The sequence below is a fragment of the Squalius cephalus genome (assembly GCF_949319135.1).
Source record: "Squalius cephalus genome assembly, chromosome: 21".
Classification (NCBI taxonomy): domain Eukaryota; kingdom Metazoa; phylum Chordata; class Actinopteri; order Cypriniformes; family Leuciscidae; genus Squalius; species Squalius cephalus.
In genome coordinates, this window is record NC_137142.1 from 21,429,272 (window position 1) to 21,450,551 (window position 21,280).

The 21,280-nt window shown below is 36.9% G+C and overlaps 1 protein-coding gene across 2 annotated transcripts in view; it reads right to left on the minus strand.

Annotated features, from left to right (window-relative positions):
- slc24a3 (solute carrier family 24 member 3) overlaps window positions 1–21,280 on the minus strand; it is an 88,977-nt gene that overhangs the window by 32,342 nt on the left and 35,355 nt on the right. For both annotated transcript variants that reach the window (XM_079855404.1, XM_079855405.1), the window contains exon 2: window positions 19,087–19,227. In XM_079855404.1, coding sequence (XP_079711530.1) covers window positions 19,087–19,227 — 141 coding nt within the window. The remainder of the gene's footprint in view (window positions 1–19,086; window positions 19,228–21,280) is intronic.

Here is a 21,280-nt window from a genome sequence, read left to right on the forward strand (position 1 = left end):
GTTTAAAAGCATTAGCAAGAATAAAAGCACATCATATAATGTAACGCCATGCAGCCAAAGGATGACAGAAAAAAATGGATGCTGCGTTAATTGCGTTAAATATTTACTTAACACAGAGTCTTTTCCCATTTCTACCAGTAACGCTTATTCAACTGACGGCACAACTGGGTTGTAGGTTGCCAGGTTGAGCTCACAAATGGGTTGAAATTTGTATGATGTGTTGATTGCGCAAGTAGGATGGGTTTCATACAAGATCTGGCAACTGGACAACCTTGGAATAATATATTGATGTGATTATTCATATAACGACGTTTGGGCCATACAAATAACGGGAGTTTCACGGGAGAAATAACAAAACGGGAGGGGGGCGGGAGATGGGTGGGAAATACGGGAGACTCCCGGGGAAAACGGGAGTGTTGACAGGTATGCCATGCTTCCTCTACACAGTGCTACTCATTCATTTTTAAGTGTGATGAGGGATAAAAAACATAGCTGTAAAGCAACACAGTCCGCAAGGACTCATGAACAGCCGTAGAGCCTATCCATCTGCAATCTCTGCTGTTTAAATTTAACACATATCATCATTAGTCTTACCCTCCTCTCGCTTTCCTTGTCTCTCTCTCTCTCTACATGTCAATGCAGACTGATCACTCATCTCCGCCACCAATGGAAAGAAAAAAATAATCACAAATGAGATATCTCAGGTGTTTCTTACTTAAATCTGACTAAGGTGATTTTCTGGCATCAGACTGGTTTTTGATTTCAGAGGGGTTCTTTTATTTAGATGGTGATCCTTATAATGGGCACTGGATCTGAAATCTTCCATCTGGCTCATGGGCATTCAGTTCTGCAGATAGGTTGTTTTGAGCCAATCATCTAAACCATAATATTTTTTTTTTTTTTTCGGCAGATAACCATTAATGGCCGATATTCAAATCATTTTTTCTATATGACGTCCCATGTCAACCATCATTTGAGTGTTTTTTTCCCCCCATTTTGTTGTGTGACTGTGTTTGAGTGTCACTCAGAGGTGATTGGCTGATTAATGGGTGATTGATTAGATCAGATCAGACATTACATTCAAAACAATATTAAAAATACAATAGTATATAAATAATATTAAAATAAAACTGACGTAAGAACACACTTAGTCTCAAACCGTAGGCTACAATTCAAATCCTTGACCCTAAAATTCCTTGATGTACATGATTTAATAATCTCTAATCCAAATTTGACTCTTATACTTTAAGGCACTAAAGCCCATTAAGTGGAATCGATGATTAACACCCTGAAGTTTGTTTTGGAGAGTTGTGCGAGGTGAAAGCACAGCTGCGGTTCCATCGAGATGGAAATCAGAGGCCCTTGTGGGACACAGACACGGCTGGGTTCTGAAGGGAGCAGAGAAGCAGAGAGGAGAGACGCACAAACATGTTTACACAACACACAAACGAACACTCACACACACGCACATGCTAATGGCTCTATGACAGAAACTGCTACTAGTGTAAGAGCAGCCAATGTCTCTGTTCTCAGAGAACTCCCTGCATTATTCAGAGATTGTTAATAATTAAGCAGTGAGCTCATTGCAAATGATGTATCTACATCCAAACTCAGCTATGACTCTACTTCCAGTTCAATCTGAGGATTTGTGCTGAGACGTAGAGAGATTATGACACTTCACTGTCACATCTCTCTTAAATTCCACAGTCGAGGCAAACAGCAGCCTCGCTTTTAGTCTCTCCAGAGTGCGGCCCTCAAGTGCGGCCCCGCTGAGTGCGGCCCTCAAGGCTGCTTCCTTTCTCAAAGCTGCACTCTCCGGTTTCAACTGTCAAGAATCCATTTTCTTTCTACAAAAAGCAAGGGAGCTCTAAATCCAAAACCCTAAGGTTACATTTTTTATATCTAAAAGATTGGGGAAATTCAAAGGGAACTTGGGCTGCGTTGGAAGTTAAGACTATGGGAACGCCTCTGCATGATTGTGTCTGCAGCACTTGTGTAATCACTTTTTTGTGGAATATCGTCCTGTGATGCGTGACCAAACATCGTCAGCTTCTGTGCCTTTAGTAAGCGCTCTGTGTGATTTTTTTGTCTTATTTGGTGTTGTTTGTCCCATTAAGAAACGAATAAGCAGCAGTTAAGATCTGTGTCTTCCAGCCTGTGCTACATTACGGGAAGTGACACACGCGACCTGTGTGTGTTCTGTTTGGGAGCGGAGCAGTGTGTACACTTTCCCCCCGATCGCTCTACTCCCAGGAGTTCTAGATAGGGTTCGCCAGGACAAGGCCCATCTAATATTTGTAGCTTCATTCTGGCCGGCCCGAGTATGGTTCTTAGACCATATGTCTCTCTTCAATAGCTCTCCATTGGAAATTTCCATCAGGAGGGACCCTTCTGTCTCAGGTAAGGGGTACAATCCTTAACCCTTGCCTGGACTTCATGGGACATTGAGGTTAAGGCCTATCATACATGCGAGAGTTCCGGCCTGGAATTTGACTGTGGTTCTAGAGTCCCTGGCACTTCTTTGAACTATTAAAACTGTTTCAGAGAAGTTACTTTATTCTCAATTCTCTCTAAGTAGTCTTGCAGGCCTGTTATACTCCTCCATTCGTGTCAGAGTACAAAGAGAATTTTGATTTGCTTTGCCCAGTCAAGGCGTTTGTGTGTTACGTCCACTGGTCTGCTCAGTGGCGTAAGACTGACCAGTTGTTGGTATGCTATGGTTCACCCATGCAGGGTTCCTTGGCATCCAAACAGAAAATGAGCAAACAGTTTGTTAAGGCTATGTCTACAGCTTGCGAGACGTGTGACCTTCCTTTTGCCTCTAGTTGTTATGAGGCCCATTTTACTGGGACTATAACATATGTCCTGCATGCCTGTGAGTGACTTCACGCAGAGGCGTTCCTATAGTGTCGTAACTTCCAATGCAGTGTCTTGCTCTCGTTTCAGGGAACCATGGTTACAGTCATAACTTGAGACATTTCAGACCAGTGTTTAAGCCTAACACTAAAACCAAAACCTGTAAAAATGGTATCCGTTGTTAGAAATAAAGCTGAAATAAAATAAAATATAAATATTAGATTAGATGTTGCACGTGAAAATAAGTTGAAGTTGAAGTATGAATGAAAATGAAAAAGTGAAACTAAAAATAAAATGAAAACTTTTAATATAAAATAAAAGATAAATCATAATATTAACAAATACAATAATTTTAAGTAATAAATAGTTAAATGATAGATAGATGATACATTAGACAGTAACTAGTCAATTTCTCCCTCCAAAAGAAACGGGGATGTGAATATCTGTAGTTGTTATTCTGTGGCTTATACACATTCTGTACATATGCAACTGTGAATTCAAGTAAATTGATGTTCAGAGAGGCTAAATCTACCCAAATAATCACCACATATGGACATATAAAACTATTTTTTAAACTAAATTTAAATACACATACTGCTGCATATACTGTACAACTACCTCAGGCAGACGGACAGATGGACAGATAGAGTGATAGACAGAATTAAATGTTGGCATTTGTATCAATAAAATTTGTCACTAATATATTGTGCCTCCCTATCTACAACATCTTAAATCTGCACAGAGATCGGATACGTGGCATGGCGAGTTATGCACATGCTCCAACATGTGCGGTGGCACTCATGCGGGTGAACCAAGTCTGGCTTGGGCCTTTCTCCCTATTGTTTTCTGTCGTCTCTAATATTCAAATGTGTATCTAAAATGTGTGGTGTCTGTCCATTATGAGAAGAAATGCTGAAGTAGGAAAAATCCAAGCATATCCAGTCAAACGTTTCCGCTTCTACTTGCTACATTATTATGCAGTTAGATTAGACATAAGCGGCAAATAGAAGGCTAAACACTTCTAATAATCATACATTAGACACTAAAGTGATACATCATACATTAGACATTAAAGTGACCCGGATTAGAAGGTTTGAATTCTAGCTTTTCTGCAGTTTGAGTGATGTCATCGCTTTTTTCCCAGCCGTTGTTTGAGTGTATTACATAATCAGAGAAGCTCAAGCATCCCTGCAGCACTGATGACATCACACTCTGAGCCTGTCCATCACACGCTGGATAGTGTGAGTGTATGAGATAGAGAGGAATAGAAGCAATAAAGGGAAGAGGGGGATTACAGAGAGTGAGAGAGAGGAGAGAAAGGAAAGCGAGAGAAACATAAAAAGAAAAAAAATATACACGCTACATATGTGTATCAGCCTTTAACAGTGGCGCATGAAATCCCAGCAGGCCAGCTAAAAATAAATGCATCAAACAAGGCAGAAGAGTGAAGCTCAAATGGCTCTTCATCATCAGCATAGACTTCTCCTTAGGCATGCACTCCTTTATTTCATTAAAGGACTGGGGTCATGACAGCCTCTCACTGGCCAGCGCTGTAAGAACATGAAGCAGGGATGGTGAACGTGTTTATATGTGAGTGTGTCACGACTGTGGAATTCTGCAGATGCTCACGTGCACAGGGTGAAGCAGCCTCGGCATAAAACTCCAATCGCCCCATTAATGCAGATCCAGCTTTTTGGGGCCACCCTGCCAGGTCCACTGACTCACTCACTATAGGTTGCAACTATAGGGACAGTCATCCACTGTAGTACTTTGAATTGTCTCCATCATATACAGTATGTCAGTATGCTGGATAAAATATGAATATAGTTTTAAAATTGTATTTTTAAAGATGGAAATCATTTTAGTGAGATTAAGTTTATCATAATATCACAAGTAAACATGATTAATTTAAATAATTTCACCGCTTTGATTTGAGCGGTTGTTGCTTTTTATTCACTTAAATGCACTTTCTCCTCTGATATCATAAAAAAAAAAAAAAAATCATCTTACAGTTTTACATGTAACTCAAAATAACTAATAAAGCTCAATATTATGGAAGCTTGTTTCTCACAATTGCAAGTTTACATCTCGCAATTCTGACTTCATTTCTCAGAATTGTGAGATATAAATTCCAATTCTGAGGGGGGAAAAAGACTAACTTCCCTAGGGAAAAATAAATATACCAAAATGTATTTGAAATACATTTATTTTATGCTAAGTATACTACAAATACATATACATATTTACGTACTGAATATAAATACAGTGCAATTGTACTTTTGGTAAACTAAATTTATATACTTCAACTAAAGGTTAAGTATATTTGATTGTGTTAAAATGAAACTATTTCAAGTATACTTTAGGTACATTTTAAACGTCTTGCATTTAAAGACTGATATATTACAGTGATCATACTTTCCTTACTAATAGTGATATTAAAGCACATTTTAGGCTTAATATTAAGAAATGGGCATTGTGCATTGTGCAAAGAACTGCCCCAAATAAAGTTTAATTACAATATTTATATCAGTAAGTCTCAAGCGATATGTCAGTAAATATGTGAATGGTTTGTAGTGTACCTAGTATGAAATTAATGTATTTTAAATACATTTTGGAATAGGTTTTTTCACTAGGGCTTTTATATCTCACAATTTTGACTTTATAACTCGCAATTGGATGTTATAAATTCAGAATTGTGAGATAAAACCCAGCAATTTGAGAAAAAAAGTCAGAATTGCAAGTTTATAAAACTTGCAATTGTGACTTTATATCACACAATTCTGACTTTATAACTCCCAATTGCGAGTTTATATTCTGTCAATTCTGAAAAATTGAAAAATGTCACAATTAACTTTTTTTGTTTTTATTCAGTGGTGGAAACAAGCTTCCATACAATATAACTTTCCACCCTGTTAGTCTTTTGTAATATTCCTTTAAATCACCATGAAATCAAAATGGGCTACTCTTATTTTTTTATGGAATATTGCAGTTTAATAAAAACACTTTTTTTTTTTTATTGTGTCGTTTTGTAATCAAAAACAATAACATTCCCTCCCCCTTGCAATGTCATCTCTTCTCTAATGATGTGTGCAGTGGTGCAAGGACTTGACAATAATCCCCTTCCCTCCAGGAACCTGTCACTCGCATGAGATTGCAGCAATAGCAAACAACAACGATCCAATCATTTCCTAATGGACAAAATCAAGTCCCGTACAACATTTCTTCTTGTTCAGAAAAGCTATTTTACTTGGATTTATGCCACAATAAAGAAGAAAGAATGATCGCAACTTCTATTTCAACTTCACCTAAAAAGACAGTTCCTTAATTACATCATTCTGCAGGAATTGACATCAGAAGAACAAGCAAAAACAGCACAGATTTCACAACCAGCAAAGGATTTTACGAAATGGGTGGTATTAAAGTAGTGGTGTTTTCTCACTCTAAAAACATCAATTTTCTTTGACAAAATTACAGAAATTGGCATGATATTATAATTTCTTCTTTTTTTTTAAAGGGATAGTTCACCCAAAAATGAAAATTCTGTCAGTAATTACTCACCCTCATGTTGTTCCAACCCCGTAAGACCTTCGTTCATCTTCGGAACACAAATTAAGATATTTTTGATTAAATCTGAGAGATGTCTCACTCCTCCATAGGCTTCTAAGGGACTGAAACTTGCTGGCCCAGAAAATGTATTAAAGACATTGTTAATATAGTCCAAGTGACTCCAGTGGCTCGATCTTAAGTTTATAAAGCGACGAGAATACTTTTTGTGCGCAAAAACAAACACAAATAACGACTTTATTCCACTTTTCATTTCCATCTCTCTGGGCCTCGGGTCTTTTCACGTAGTGTTTAAGCGTAGCGCGTCTGTGTTGTACGTCACCACGTCACACACATGACCAGCGTCGGCCAATAGTGAGCCTACGTGGTGACGTACAACACAGACGCGCTACGCTTAAACACTACGTGAAAAGACTCGAGGCCCAGAGAGAAGGAAATGAAAAGTGGAATAAAGTCGTTATTTTTGTTTGTTTTTGCGCACAAAAAGTATTCTCGTCGCTTTATAAACTTAAGATCGAGCCACTGGAGTCACTTGGACTATATTAACAATGTCTTTAATACATTTTCTGGGCCAGCAAGTTTCAGTCCCTTAGAAGCCTATGGAGGAGTGAGACAACTCTCAGATTTAATCAAAAATATCTTAATTTGTGTTCCGAAGATGAACGAAGGTCTTACGGGGTTGGAACAACATGAGGGTGAATAATTACTGACAGAATTTTCATTTTTGGGTGAACTATCCCTTTAAGAAGAAGAAGAAGAAAATACAAAAATAACAATTCAGCAATAAGAAAACAATAATATAGCTAAATACCTGAGAGTTTTAGAAGATAAAAGAAGATAAAAGAAGATATTTGAGAAATGTCTCAGTGTTTTTTGTCCATACAATTAAAGTCAATTTTTACCAAAACTGTTTGTAAAATAACATTCTTCAAAATATATTCTTTTGTGTTCTGCAAATAAAAAGAAAGTCATTTTTGGGTGAACCATACCTTTAATTTGTAAGAAGAAGAACTGAGAAGTGCATTTAATGTCTAATTATATTGATGGTCCAGTGGCTCAACTTGCCCCACTCTCCACTACCCTTGTTCCAAAAAAGCAATATCCATTAGAAACACACAGCATTCAATGTACATTTGTGCTTATCAAGTTTTAGTACAGAATAACCAGAAAACACATATCCAGCAAAATAAAAATAAAAATAAGAAGCATACTCTTCTCTTACACAATATTGTAGCAACACTTACACAAGCTGCAACACTGAAGTACTAAGTATATTGTGATTTCCCCTGCAGCCCCATGATTAACATTACCTTTCAAAACAGAAAATTCATATTTTTTTTATGGAATATTGCAGAATATAAATTATTTATCCTCAAACATCATTATTTCTTTTGCAATTTCACGTGCCCTTCCCCTCCCTCTTGCAGCAATATCTCTTCACTGACGGCATGTTTTGGTGCGAGGGCACGACAACAGCAAAAGTGCCCCCCTACATTTTTTCATGTTCGAGAAGCTGTTTCCTGATATACTGTATATCATTATGATACAAGTCATAATAGGGAAGAAAAGACTATTGCAACTTCGGTTTTAAAACAGGGGTACTGGAAACAGGGGAGGGGAGGGGAGAGGGGAACGTTCTGAAGTGAATTTAATACCTTACAAAACATAAGGAGTTTGATAGTTCAGGAAGATCAGTGGGTTTAGTGTTTCAAGACGTTTCTTAGTGACCTTGAGGTGAATTCAATTTATCAAAATACATGCTACCCTTGAGGTACTGTTCTTTTAGCCTCCCTGGGAGACACAGCTCAAATATGTCTAGAGTCAGTTAAAATTGATTTTCACTATTAAGGAAAAACTGCATTAATGAGATTAATGGTGTGCAAAGATGTCTGTGTTAACTTTGATTTATTGCTTGGGTTACACAGCAAATCATGCCGAGAAATACCAATTAGATGCTCGAGCACTGATGAGAACGTCCCCGCAGGTGTCACAAGGTTCAACAGCCGTGGTGGTTCCTGTGTTCCCGAGATCACACGGCATTCAGAGGAAAAAAGCTCATTCTCACCGTTATCTGCCATAATTTGTACACGCTTTATAATAAAACACTGTTATGTGTTAATGTGTATAATTATTACAGCGACATTTTATAAGAATGTCTAATTACGCCATAAATGTACATAGAAATACTGATACTATGAGAGAGATGTGCCCTAGGCTGCTATGTGGAAAAACGTTGCTTCATTAATGTGGTTTGTGAAAGAGCTGTAGTTGAGTTCGGCTCGCATGTACCTGTAAACTACATGAGTCAGAACACAGACCCACGCAAGGACAAGAAAACCTCACACCACTGCTACACAACATCTGCGGGAGTGTGGGTGGACGCGTGGATGCGTGCGTGTTCACATGTGTATGCTTACAGCAGGTGTGTGTCGTTGCTGTTTGTGTGAGCATTCATGCTGCGTACGTTGTGCTGTTTTTCTGGTTCCTTTTCAGAAATAACTGACAGATCTTAAACATTAAATGCAGTTGCACATGCTTTCACTATGCAGAAACATGCTACACCTTAGTGACCCTACACCATGCACACTTAATATTACACCCTATACACATGCTACAGACAATATAACACTCTGTAAATGTCTCATGCAGACACTACACAACACCCTAAACACTATGTATATAACGAGTATATCTCGCAATTCAGATTTTTCTTCTAAGAATTGTGAGAAATAAACTCGAAGAGCCCTATTTTAACGATCTAAGCTCATGGTTTAAAGCGCAGGGCATGTCCGAATCCACATTTGCTAGTTTAACGACGGGAAAAATGGTCAGCACACCCGGTGCATGGTCTAAAAGGGTTGGCTCTATTCTCTTCTGAGTAATGGGTGTGTTTTGGGCTTTACGTACAATAAACCAAACAGAGTCTCATCTCCCATTCCCTTTAAATGCCAGTTGCATTCGCGCCATGGCGGATTCGCTATTTACATGACGGAATTTGATAGTGGAAAGGCCGAACGCATCTCAAGAGCGCAAACGGATCTGCTCACGCGCAAGGTTAAAGTGCACAAGCAGACCATCTACGGGACAAGCCGGATTCCACCATATCTTTATGTACACAATAATAATCTTTTACATTGTAATAAATTTATTTTTAATATTTGGCATGTTTGTGTGCTGCTTTGCGTCCCTGTGTGTTCAACAAGCAGAGTGTACGCACGGAAAAAGGAAAAAGGAAAAAAAAAAGAAGGAAAAAAAACAAAACTGTTGCACTCCATATATTTAGCACTTTATAACATTGCAACTAGCTAATTTTGCACACAAATTGGTAATTTGCACTTTATATTTGTATATTGCACCTTCTTTGTAAACTGCCTTTTATATTGTATTAACCGACTATTGTTATATAATTTTTATATGTTAATTAGCATAGTGCTAAATCTGGTGCAACCATCTTTTTAATGTAACTGCACATTGTCCTGATATAAATAAACTAAACTAAACGTTGTAGACCCACCTATAGGCGCATTTCAGTTGCTATTTAAACAACGTGGTGCAGGACGTGAAAATGATAACTGTGTCAAGCTTAAACTAGCAAACAGACACTTGCTGATAGGGCCTGAAATTACCTTATTCCAAAGCTTCCATAGACTTCTCCTGCAAAACTGTCATTTTCTGCCACCAGGTAGAACAAAAAAGGGCATCGCTGTTTGCAAACACCCAAATGGGAAAAATGAATGGAAAAAATACTTCTGGAACTAAGGCCTCTTTATGCTCTCAATACTACTTTACAACTTCACGTCATCCCATTTCATCTGATCTCAAAGACATTTGCCTTGACTTACTGTACCACTAATAATGAACACATTAAACCAATCAAAGACACTGATATGTTCAAAATTACAGTAATTGTTAATAGGACTTAATTCAAAAAGCTCAGTAGCATTTTACAAACCTACATTTTTCCTATACATGGCTTGCTTTTCCTCAGAAACTGACTTGCTTTGGCGAATGCTTCTGATAGCTAGAAGTAAATATTTGAGAGATGAGATTGCTGCTACAGTAAATCAAGCCTAAGCCTGACCCAACAATTCATCATCAAAGATGAAGCAAACCCTGATTTCATGCAGGTGTGGATGTCATCTAAACGCCCAGAGGGCAAAGAGTAATATTGCTTCTCATATGTAACACACACACATTATTAGACCCTTTTGTGGCAGCGTCATGAGTGTAATCACTCATGCAAACGTTTGCTTTGTTTTGATGTGGTGTTTTCAAACTATTCCAGGAAATGGCGGAATTTGCTACAATGTGCAACATCATCTCAATGTCCATTTATAGTAAAGCTAAAATGTGTATACAAACCTACATACACAAAAACAGATACACCCTTAGAGAAGGAGCAATAGATGCTGATTCGCAGCGACACATCGCGTGTAGCAGGCTTTGTCGTCATTGCGCTGAGTAATTTGACATTTAGCCCCCCCCCCACCACCCACCCCACACACACACACACGCCTCCCACCCCAATCCACCCTTCACAGTGGAAAGATCATACCTCCAACTTTAACACAATGACAATGTATAACATAAGGTGTAATTTGACAACGAGTCATTAAAGGTATAAAAGACATTCTAATAAAGGGAACATTTTTGGATTCAATGGAATATCTTTTTCTTACTGTCGTCTTTCTTTCTGCAGTCTTACCCATATGTGAAGCCTTGTTAGGTTGTGTACATCCATGAACTAAGATAATTAATTTGTATTACTTTGAGCTAATTCATGTGTGTCACCAATATGTTTTTGTGCATTTAGTCATCCTGCCGCATTCAGTGGCGAACGAACCAATGCATTCAGACATCAAAATCCTTGGATAGCGGGAAATAAAACAATTTACCAAAATACATCAGCCAGTCCCTGGTTGTCCCAGTCCCGCATGTAACATGCTACTCAGATTGAGCCCAATACCTTGCACAGCTAGAAAAAAGACATAACTTGTCACTTTGAATAAAAGCACATGCAATACATAATTGTAAATGTCTAACATCCATTTTTGTTGATTCACTCCATATTAACATTTTAATAACATGAAAAAAAAAAGTTTTTATTGTAAAGCCTAAATACATTTTTTTTATTGAATTCATTTTTGAAAACATATATTTCAGCATTTAATATATATTTAAAACATATATTTTTAATATCCATTTTCTTTACAAATGTGCATAACCCCCTCATGTGCGCATACACACTCAGTCTTGCACATTCTGACCTTCTCTTCTACATGTGACAGAGCTCCTTGGGCCAGTGCATCCTCCTGAATCCACATTACCACTGTCCTCAGCCTGTCATACTGTCCGCAGGCCATTCTTTATTTAGAGTTACATCACAACTCCATAATAAAACACACAGTATAGTACACACTCAACATGCATGCTTTATTTAACTCCAAACACACAGTGGTAATGTGATGTAGACCGTTGTAATGGAGTGGCATGGCTATTCCCCCAGGAAACAGAATGGAATAATACCACATGCAAGTATAAATACATACACTACCAATCAAATGTTTGAGATCAGTAAGATTTTTAAAAATACTTTTAGTCAGCAAGGACGCATCAAATTGATCAAAATTTACCATAAAGAGATTTATAATGTTAAAAAACATTTCTATTTCAAATAAATCAAAAAAGGAATGAATTACATTTTAAAATATTTTAAAATAAACAGTCATTTTAAATTGTAATGTTGTGATGTTTCACAATATTACTTTTTACTGTATTTTGGAACAAATAAATACAAGAGACTTCTTAAATGTTTTTTTTAATTTTATTTTTTTAAAATCCAACCCCAAATCATAAATACATCATAAGTATATAAGTATCATACGTTTTAATACGAAAAGTGAGATTTGCTAAGTGGTTCATATTATGATTATTTTTGCAGGTAGATGAAAAAAAAGGGGCAAAATACCCAACAATTTACACTGAAAAGCGAGAAATCTTAGGCATGAGATTATCATATAACCATGGACTATTTTGACAAACTTACAACTACTCAAAGCACTCGTGTAGCCACCTAGCAACAGCATAGAAAAATGCTAACAACAACAAAGAACACCTTAGCAACCATACAGCAACGTTCTGTCAACAACTCACAACACCTAGCACCTTAACATCTCAACAACCTAATTTTAACCTCCACAATATTAATTTGGATCATGGTGATGATGATGATGATGAATTCTCACCCAGAGTTTTCACACCTTTAACCAACTCCAGCCTGTCTGGACTTAAATAATCAACATCCCCTCGAATAAATCTTGCTTGCATTATGTGTTTCTCTCTCTCTTTAAATCCTATGCCTAAGCATTTCCCAGAAATCTCTCCTCAAAGAGTGACAGGAAAGACCTGGTTAGTCACAGTGAAGAGGACAACAAATATCTGTTTTAGCCCGTCTAATATACCCAGGTTGAGCCACCAGGGAATGTCTCCTGAGAAAGCCTCTGTTTATTCTGAGTGATGTGCTTTTGTTGATTTGTACTTTGAGTTACTTGTATGTCTGATAGTAGCTCAGAGTCAGTGAGAAAGAGCATGGGTAAAGTAAAACATGAAAAAAAACAACAACTGTTTTTAACATGGATAATAATAAGAAATATAATATAATTTGCACCAAATCAACATATTAGAATCATTTCTGAAGGATACTGAAGCCTAGAGAAATGGCTGCTGTAAATTCAGCTTTGCATTCAAAGGAATAAAATACACTTTACAATATATTAAACATAAAATATTTATTTTAAATTGTAATAATATATTACAATAATAATGTTTTTACTGTATCTTTGATCAAATAAATGCAGCCTTGGTGAGCATAAGAGACTGCTTTCAAAAACATCTGAAATATCTTTCCGCCCCAAAACGGTAGTATAAATAATAAAAAAAATCAAATAATGGTCAAAAACAAATATGCTATATGGTGCATTCTTGTGTGTGTGTTGTAGTAGAGAGGACAAAAATGCAGAAACAAAGAGAGAAAGAGTGAGTGACAATGCAAAAGAGAGACAAACTGTGTTTATAACTGCAATATTGGCGTTTTGGTAAAGCGCACAGTAAGCACATTTTCAGTCCTTTCTCTACACTGATTGTGCAAATGCAGCTCAAATAGCTAGAGAAAGAGATCTGAAACTGAGCCTTTGAGGTGAGGGAGGTGTAAACTGTAAACAATGGCCATTTAAGAGCACACAACTGGCTGTTCAGAAGGCACGATCCAAATCGGGAGTTCCTATGAGAACACTGACTGCTTCCATTTGTCTTCAGTGGACACTGTAGGAGTCATGTAGACAATGAAGAGGTCTGATATGTAAGCAGTTCTGTTTCGTTAGAGGAATATAAAAGTGACTGACACAAGAAGAAAAAACTCCCTCTCCCACCAAGAAACATTCACTATCGAGGAGGACATTTTTTTTTTATTTGTGCAGAACCAAGTTAGTTCACTTTGCAGCTTTCCATGAACAGCTGTAGAAAGTTCAAGTGGTAGAAAGTGGTTTAAAGACCAAGCTGTGTGCCGCATGCTGAATGTTCATCTTTCATAATGTGCAGTGTTTGTTTTAGTATGTGTATGTGTGTGTGTGTGTGTGTGTGTGTGTGTGTGTGTGTGTGTGTGTGTGTGTGTGTGTGTGTGTGTTTTGTGAATGAGTGTAAAGGGCAGTCGCCTGGCTAACTACCCACGCTGCACTGCAACATGGGCATCTCACTGATTAATCTTTTAAGTCTTTCTGGCCATCTCTATTCATTCCCTCTTTCCCTTCTAACAGAATTTAAAATTTTGGTTGAACTGATATCAATTGATATCACAACACTGATATCCTATTATAGTTTTTGTTAACATTTTGAATTAGATTTTATTTTATATTTTCTGTTTACATTTTAGTTTTAGTAAAATTGTTGTTTTATTCTTTTTTTTTTTTTTTGTAAATACATCTATATAGTGTTTTTTTTTTTTTTTTTGCTTTTTTTTTTAACTAATGGTTTTAGTTTTAGTAAAAAATAATAACCCTGGAGTAAACTATGTCTTTAATAGCACTAACTATTTTAAAGTTCACATTAGCATGTGACTAAATGACATAAGTGTAAAGAAGTTTTAGTACTGAAAAGATAAAAATAACATTGTGGTCTTCCTGTGGAGGATATCAGCATGGTAACCGCAAAGAGGAAACAAAGAGAGAATAGACAGGTGAAAAAAGGTGAGCATTTTAATCATCTGCCAGATCGTCAAAGTGTAGTCGCATTTCAACAGTCCTATTCTCTCTGCCGTAAGCCTAATGTCAGCACAGCTCTCAAAGGTCAGGTCACATGACTCATCTGCTAGCCAAATGTCCGACTGCGTAGATAGAAACACAAAAACAGGAGCACACTTCAACTAGAGGAAGTGAACACAATATAATAAGATAGATGAAAACGATGGCAAGGCAGCTCTGTCACAGTAGGACATGGCAAATGCAAACGGCATTTAATATGTTAAAAAACAAATGACAAAATGAGCAAGATCATTCGTCTTAGACGCATACTAAGTGTTGTTGAATGTTTAGCTAATATAAAATGGTTTTTGATAAACAATATAACAATTGAAGAAATCTGGTCTAAAACCACTGAGGGAAGAATTCCCTGTACTTCTGATTAAATGTCATTTAAAATGCATTTTGTAATTGATTGTGATTTGGTTTTATAGGTTAGCAGTAATTATTTATTTATTAATTTATTTATATTAAATGACTATATTGAAGTATTTAACATTAATGGATAAAACTGTCAAAAAAGATAAAAAAAAAAAAAGATAATAATATAACAATTCTGAAATTCTGAAAATTGTGACTGGTTCAAAGGTCACAATTTTCCAAAGGTCAAAGTTTCCAGTCAGTCACTGTTATTGCTTGAGCAACATTATCTGTGTGACAGACAATGTGAGTTGATGGATGAAGAGATAATTAACAGCTCATTAGCTTCAGTAATCAAGCTAATGACGGGTTGTCTGATTGTTATGATGCACTTGTGAATATTCAGGAAGTGCCGAAGAGGATCTGTGCACAAGCAGAACTCCTAATTCACGGAGAAAAATGAAATGACTACTAATACACTAAGGATGAAAGAATGCTGAGAGAGGGATTCTGCCTTCAAAGCAATAAGGAAGAGAAAGAGAGTGAACACATTGTCAAAAAATAAATTTTTAAAAAATCAGTTGTAAATAAAAGCAACAGTAACATCATTAAACATTACTATAATTATAACATTTATAAAATTAACAATTATATATTTATTTTTAAATTATAATATATATATATAATTACAAGGCTGCATGTTTTTGATCATTAATACAGTTAAAAACATTAAAAGTGTAAAAAATCATTACAATTTAAAATAACTGCTTTCTATATAAATATATTTTAAAATGTAATAATAATATATATATATATATATATCCTGTGATGCAAAGCTGAATTTCCAGCATCATTACTCCAGTCTTCAGTGTCACACGATTCTTCAAAAATCATTCTAATAAGCTGATTTGGTGCTCAAGATAGGTTTCTTATTACTATCAATATTAAAAACAGTTGTGCTGCTTAATATTTTGTTGTCATGATATATTTATTCATGATTCTTGACGAACAGAAAATAAACAGCATGCTTTTATTTAAAATAGGATTTCCAAATTATTGCTTAAAATAGAAATATTAAACATAATAAATGTCTTTATCACTTTTGGTCAATTTATTGCGACCTTGGTGAATAAAGTATAGATATTAAAAGCAAAACAAGGTCCCTCTGTCACGACACAGTAATAGGTCTCCAGTCTAATATCACTTTGTCAAAAATAGCCTATACTTTTAATGTCCAAATTTCTTGTTTCCAGCCATGAGACCAAAAATGTGGCATCAGGAGTTCAGGAGTGACTCCTGTAGTTTGTAATGATAACATAGGACATTCACTCATGCATTTGAATGATTTTGTTATTCTCGACACTCGTGTATGTGTAGCAAAAAACAGGTTTGAATATCAAGAAATGAGCAAGACTTATTCTCTAGTGTAATGTGTAGACTTCTACAGCTGTATTAAAGGAAGAATAGTTTTAAACAGCAGAGTAAGGAAACCCTCAGCCTGTGCCAAGGCGCCAGGCTGGTTTTGGAGACGGGTGGGAGAGCGGGCATCTGGACACAAGCGAGAGCTTAAGAGCACAGCTCACTCTTTAACGGCAAGATCAAGGAGATGCTTGGCAAGGAACACAGCCTCCTAAAACACCAGGACCCCACTTGGAAACATTCACCCAAATCCGCCCACAGAAAAAAACACAAACAAAAGCAGGCAGGCCACGCTGAGATAAAGACGCAAAGCTGCTCCCTTTACACCTCATAACAGCAGAGCCGGCCGTAACACACTGAGCTCACTGTAAATACAATGGCTCCCCATGGAAAATGACCTACTCTGTTTTATTTCTGGACAGATGTCAAATCATAAGTTTTGCTCTATCTCACTCTCCATAAGACTTGACATTCTTCTGAGTTCACTGCAGATTAAGTGTTTCCCTTAAGCCTAAAACACTCCCTTTTTCTACTTTTACCACATATAAAATATAAAAGTCATGCCAACACATATAAAATAACAGTATTTACGACATACAGTGGCCCCTAAGAACACTCTACCCACGTTTAACAATATACGCATGGTTTCATTGCATTAAAAGCAAAATATCAAACTAAGAAGCATCTGCAAACAAATAACACTCAAATAATTCCCATAATCAACTTCACTCTTTTTGAGCCATTTGTGCAATTATTTTTAACTTATTTTTGTCTTCAATTTGAACAACATTTACCACCGTTCAAAAGTTTGAAGTTTGAGCATTTTTTTTAAAGAATAAATGAATACTTTTATGAATCAAGGACACATAAAAGATGTCTATATCAAATAAGTTATGCTCTTTTGAACTTTCTATTTTTATCAAAAAATCCTGACAAAAATGTCTCACAGATTCCACAAAAATATTAAGCTGCACAACTGTTTCCAAAATTATAATTATACACTCTTGAGCAGCAAATCAGCATATTAGAATGATCTCTGAAGGATCATGTGACACTGAAGACTGCATTGATATCTGCTAAAAAAAAATTCAGCTTTGCCATCACAGGATTAAATTATATATATAATTATACTGTATTATTGATTAAATAAATGCAGCCTTGGTGAACGTAAGATCCTTCTTTTAAATGCAGTAAAAATAATTGTACCAACCCAAAAACTTCGAACGATAGTCATGTCTGTTATTTTATATAATTCAAAATCAAACTTGTTTCTAGTTTCACACTTAATTTTGTGAAATATTTTGCTATTGCGCTCTGTGCAATATTTGTTTTGCCTGTGGGTCTGTGCAATATTTGTAATGCCTGTGGGTTTGATATTTAGTTATATAAAGACATTAATCAATTTTTAAGTCTAGCTGTTATCCAAATACTTTTTGGGACCACTATATAAAACATGTATAAAATAGAAAAGTCTGACTATATGAATATGTTATATATGAATATAAGTTCCTGAGCAACAAACAAACTGAGTAATGAAATGGAATTAGATACTAACAGGGTGCTGTAGTAGATCCCCGTCTATGGTAAACGCATTGCAGAGGGGAAAGAGGAGGGCTTTGAAAGAAGAGGGAGACGGTCAATCAATAGACCCACAGAGTATCGATGACCACTTTGTTCAGCCTAACCTTTCCCTCAGACCTGTTCTAATTGGCCTCTTCACATTGTCCAAGAGTGTGGAGCCCAATGTAGCCTCGTGAATCAAATTACACAGCAGATCTACACCAACTGTGCAAATAAACAATGAATAACAATGAGGAAAAATAATGAGGAACAGATTGGAAACGTCAAATTGTTTATACTAATTCTGTCAGAAATTAAAAGTAGGTGTGGATGTGTTTACCGTGAGAACTCGTACAGACATCAACCAAATTGCAAATCAAACTCAGCCATAGCAGCTGATGAGGTTCTATTAAATTTGGACAATTACTTTTCTTAGCGCAGCTTTACGTTCATAGACCCCATTTGTAGAGGTTAAAGTCTTAATTAGGTCAGACTTGGCCAGAAATCCATGTTTAACCTTTGACCTGGCCACGGCTCACAGGTCTCTATAGTTTGAAATACACTTTATGTTCCCTAGCCTGCAGCGATCCCCAAAAGAAACAATAGCAAAGTCTGTGTCAGCAAGATTACTCACTCAGAACGCAACAAAAGAGTTAGTGTCTGAGTTACTGATGACAGGAGAGTCCTGATACAGGACTAACACCTTTGTGAACTCACAAATCAGTGGAGAACAAATAAGAGACATGAGAATATTTCATTTTAAAAAGCATCACTTGATTGCGAGGTTCATTGAAGTCTGATACACATCCCAATGTGGAAATGCTACCATCAAAAAACAATTTCAGAAGTGAAACTTCGCATGACTTCTTGCTTAATCACATTGTGAAGTTGTTTCCAGTTACTAGTGACATTAGTCATCTGTCATAAGTTCCATACAAAAAAACAATCATCTTCCTGTTTCATCTCCTCTGTTGAACTCAAAGAGCAGGTAGACTGTGTAAGGATTTATGTGTGTGTGCGGTGGTAAACGTCTTACCAGGCGGTGTGCAGTTCTTTTCAGCATTGGGCCCAACCTGCACCTCATCAGTGTAGTTGCTGTCAATGTCAAAGTCCTGCAGCAGCCTGCGACTCTCCCACTTCTCACTGTCTTCAGCTGAGAGACTGGAGAAGCTATAACCTGCAAAACACACAGGAAAAGCATTTCTATTAACCATGGCTAGATTCACCTACAGCAGATGTATTTGGGTCGTAAAACATTGTCATATTTGACAATGTATTTTAAAACATATTTGACACGAACCCTCCAAAATGACAATCCTCATGCAAAACTTACTAAAATAACCAATAAATTACATAAAAAAATCAATTATTAAGCAATGTTTACAGCTACTTCTGATCAATAATGCGTCCTTGCTGAATAAAAGTATTAATGTCTTGTTATTTGTTGCAGAGCTTTTCCTCATACTGAAGAACATTATCCTGATTAAGTCTGATCTAAACATGTTCCTTAGCAAACGTAAAGCCACACCTTGCAAATGCTGAGTGATAACTATGGTGGTTGTGTGACTAAGCAATTGTCTGGGATTCACTTAAACTTATAGAAAAAGGCAGATAAGTTTGTGTACTGGATGTCATTTTGACAGCACAAATACACAATACATGCATTAAAACAGAAAAGTCAGTCACCCCTCTTCCATTCTTAACCTATAAATGTGACAGTAATTTACATTTATTCATTTACTAGATGCTTTTATCCACAAAACTCTAACAGAAGAGCAAAATATCAGCAAAAACAGTTGGTAGATGTGACACTCCCAACCAAAACTGAGTCGAGATGGCTTATGAAACGTCTGCCTTTCTAGACATCCACAAATTACTGATGCCTGTTGGAAATGCATTGGCCCTGCATGTCAAAGTGAGAATTGCGCATATTTTCCCATCTATTTTTCGCCAAACTTCTAATACAAACTAAAATCCATAACGCAGCTGAGTCTCAGAGTCACTGATCTAAGTTGGGCTCCTTGCAGTGTTGTTTTACGCAGGTTTGTCTGTTTCAGCCCAGTATTACTGTGATATCTCCTATTCACAGCGCATTCACGGGGACACAGCGAGCCGGATTGTTACATACTGTTAAAATCTCACAGGCTCCGCTTCTCATTTGTGTTACTGTGAGCAACAGAGCCCGAAAGTCAACTGGAGAATATTCATGAGGGCCGTCTGTGGTGCGGAGTGAGGGCGAGGCGTAATAAAAATGACATCACGCGGCGAACGCTCCTGCAGCAGCGCTTCGGTCTGGGCTTGTCTGGGAGGGGGTGATTATTCTGGCAGCACTGTCATCTGGGTCGCTCTGTCCTCAAGCGCCTATGCCCTTACTCTACTCCGCTTAACCATCTTCCTGAGCAACTCTTTTCAGAGCATTGGCCCCCACTTACCGCTACAGTCGCTATAAATAAAACCTCTATATTTATTTAAAAAAACAGCACTCAAGAAGGGGCTTCGGGGGTGCGTGGTGCATTATGACATGACGCATTTTGACATTGTGATGTGATAGAGTGATACAGAACTGGGATCTGGTTGAGAGTGTCAGAACACCCTGTTCTTCTTCTTCGGCACTGATAGGAAACTTGAGTTTGTCTTCATCAAAAAAACAAAACAAAAAAAAAAAAAATGGAGAAAAAAAACGGATCCAGGAACTGACATTCCTAGGAAAAACTGTTTCATAATTCATCACCCCCTGAGATGTCAAAAGAATCATGTGGTGAAATGAAGACGGTTGCGACACTTTTGGAAAATGTGACACCTTAGTGTCTTCCTCATAGTAAAGAGACAGCAGCGATCTGTCTGGGACATGAGAGATGAGCAAGCTAAATAACAAAACTGAGCCACACAGCCTGTTTATCGGTATATGATCCCTCCATTTTTCTGGGGGAAATTCACTAAGAACGAATTGAACTGCTTATTTGAACAGTTGGGAATAGTTGTTAATATAAAACAACTACACAGTAGTTGTTTTAGCACGTGATTCACTAAAGAAATTATGTAAATTAAGTAGTGGCACAAATGTGCTCACAAAATCTATACTGAATCAGAAGCGCAGGAAGTAGGGTGCAGCACCTCCTGTTTTCACAGGATTGTAAATGCAACGCAAATGTTTGCTCATTTACATTTATTCATTTGTAACATTTAGTAATATATTTTTAATAAACACTTTAAGTGGGCTATTAAAAAAG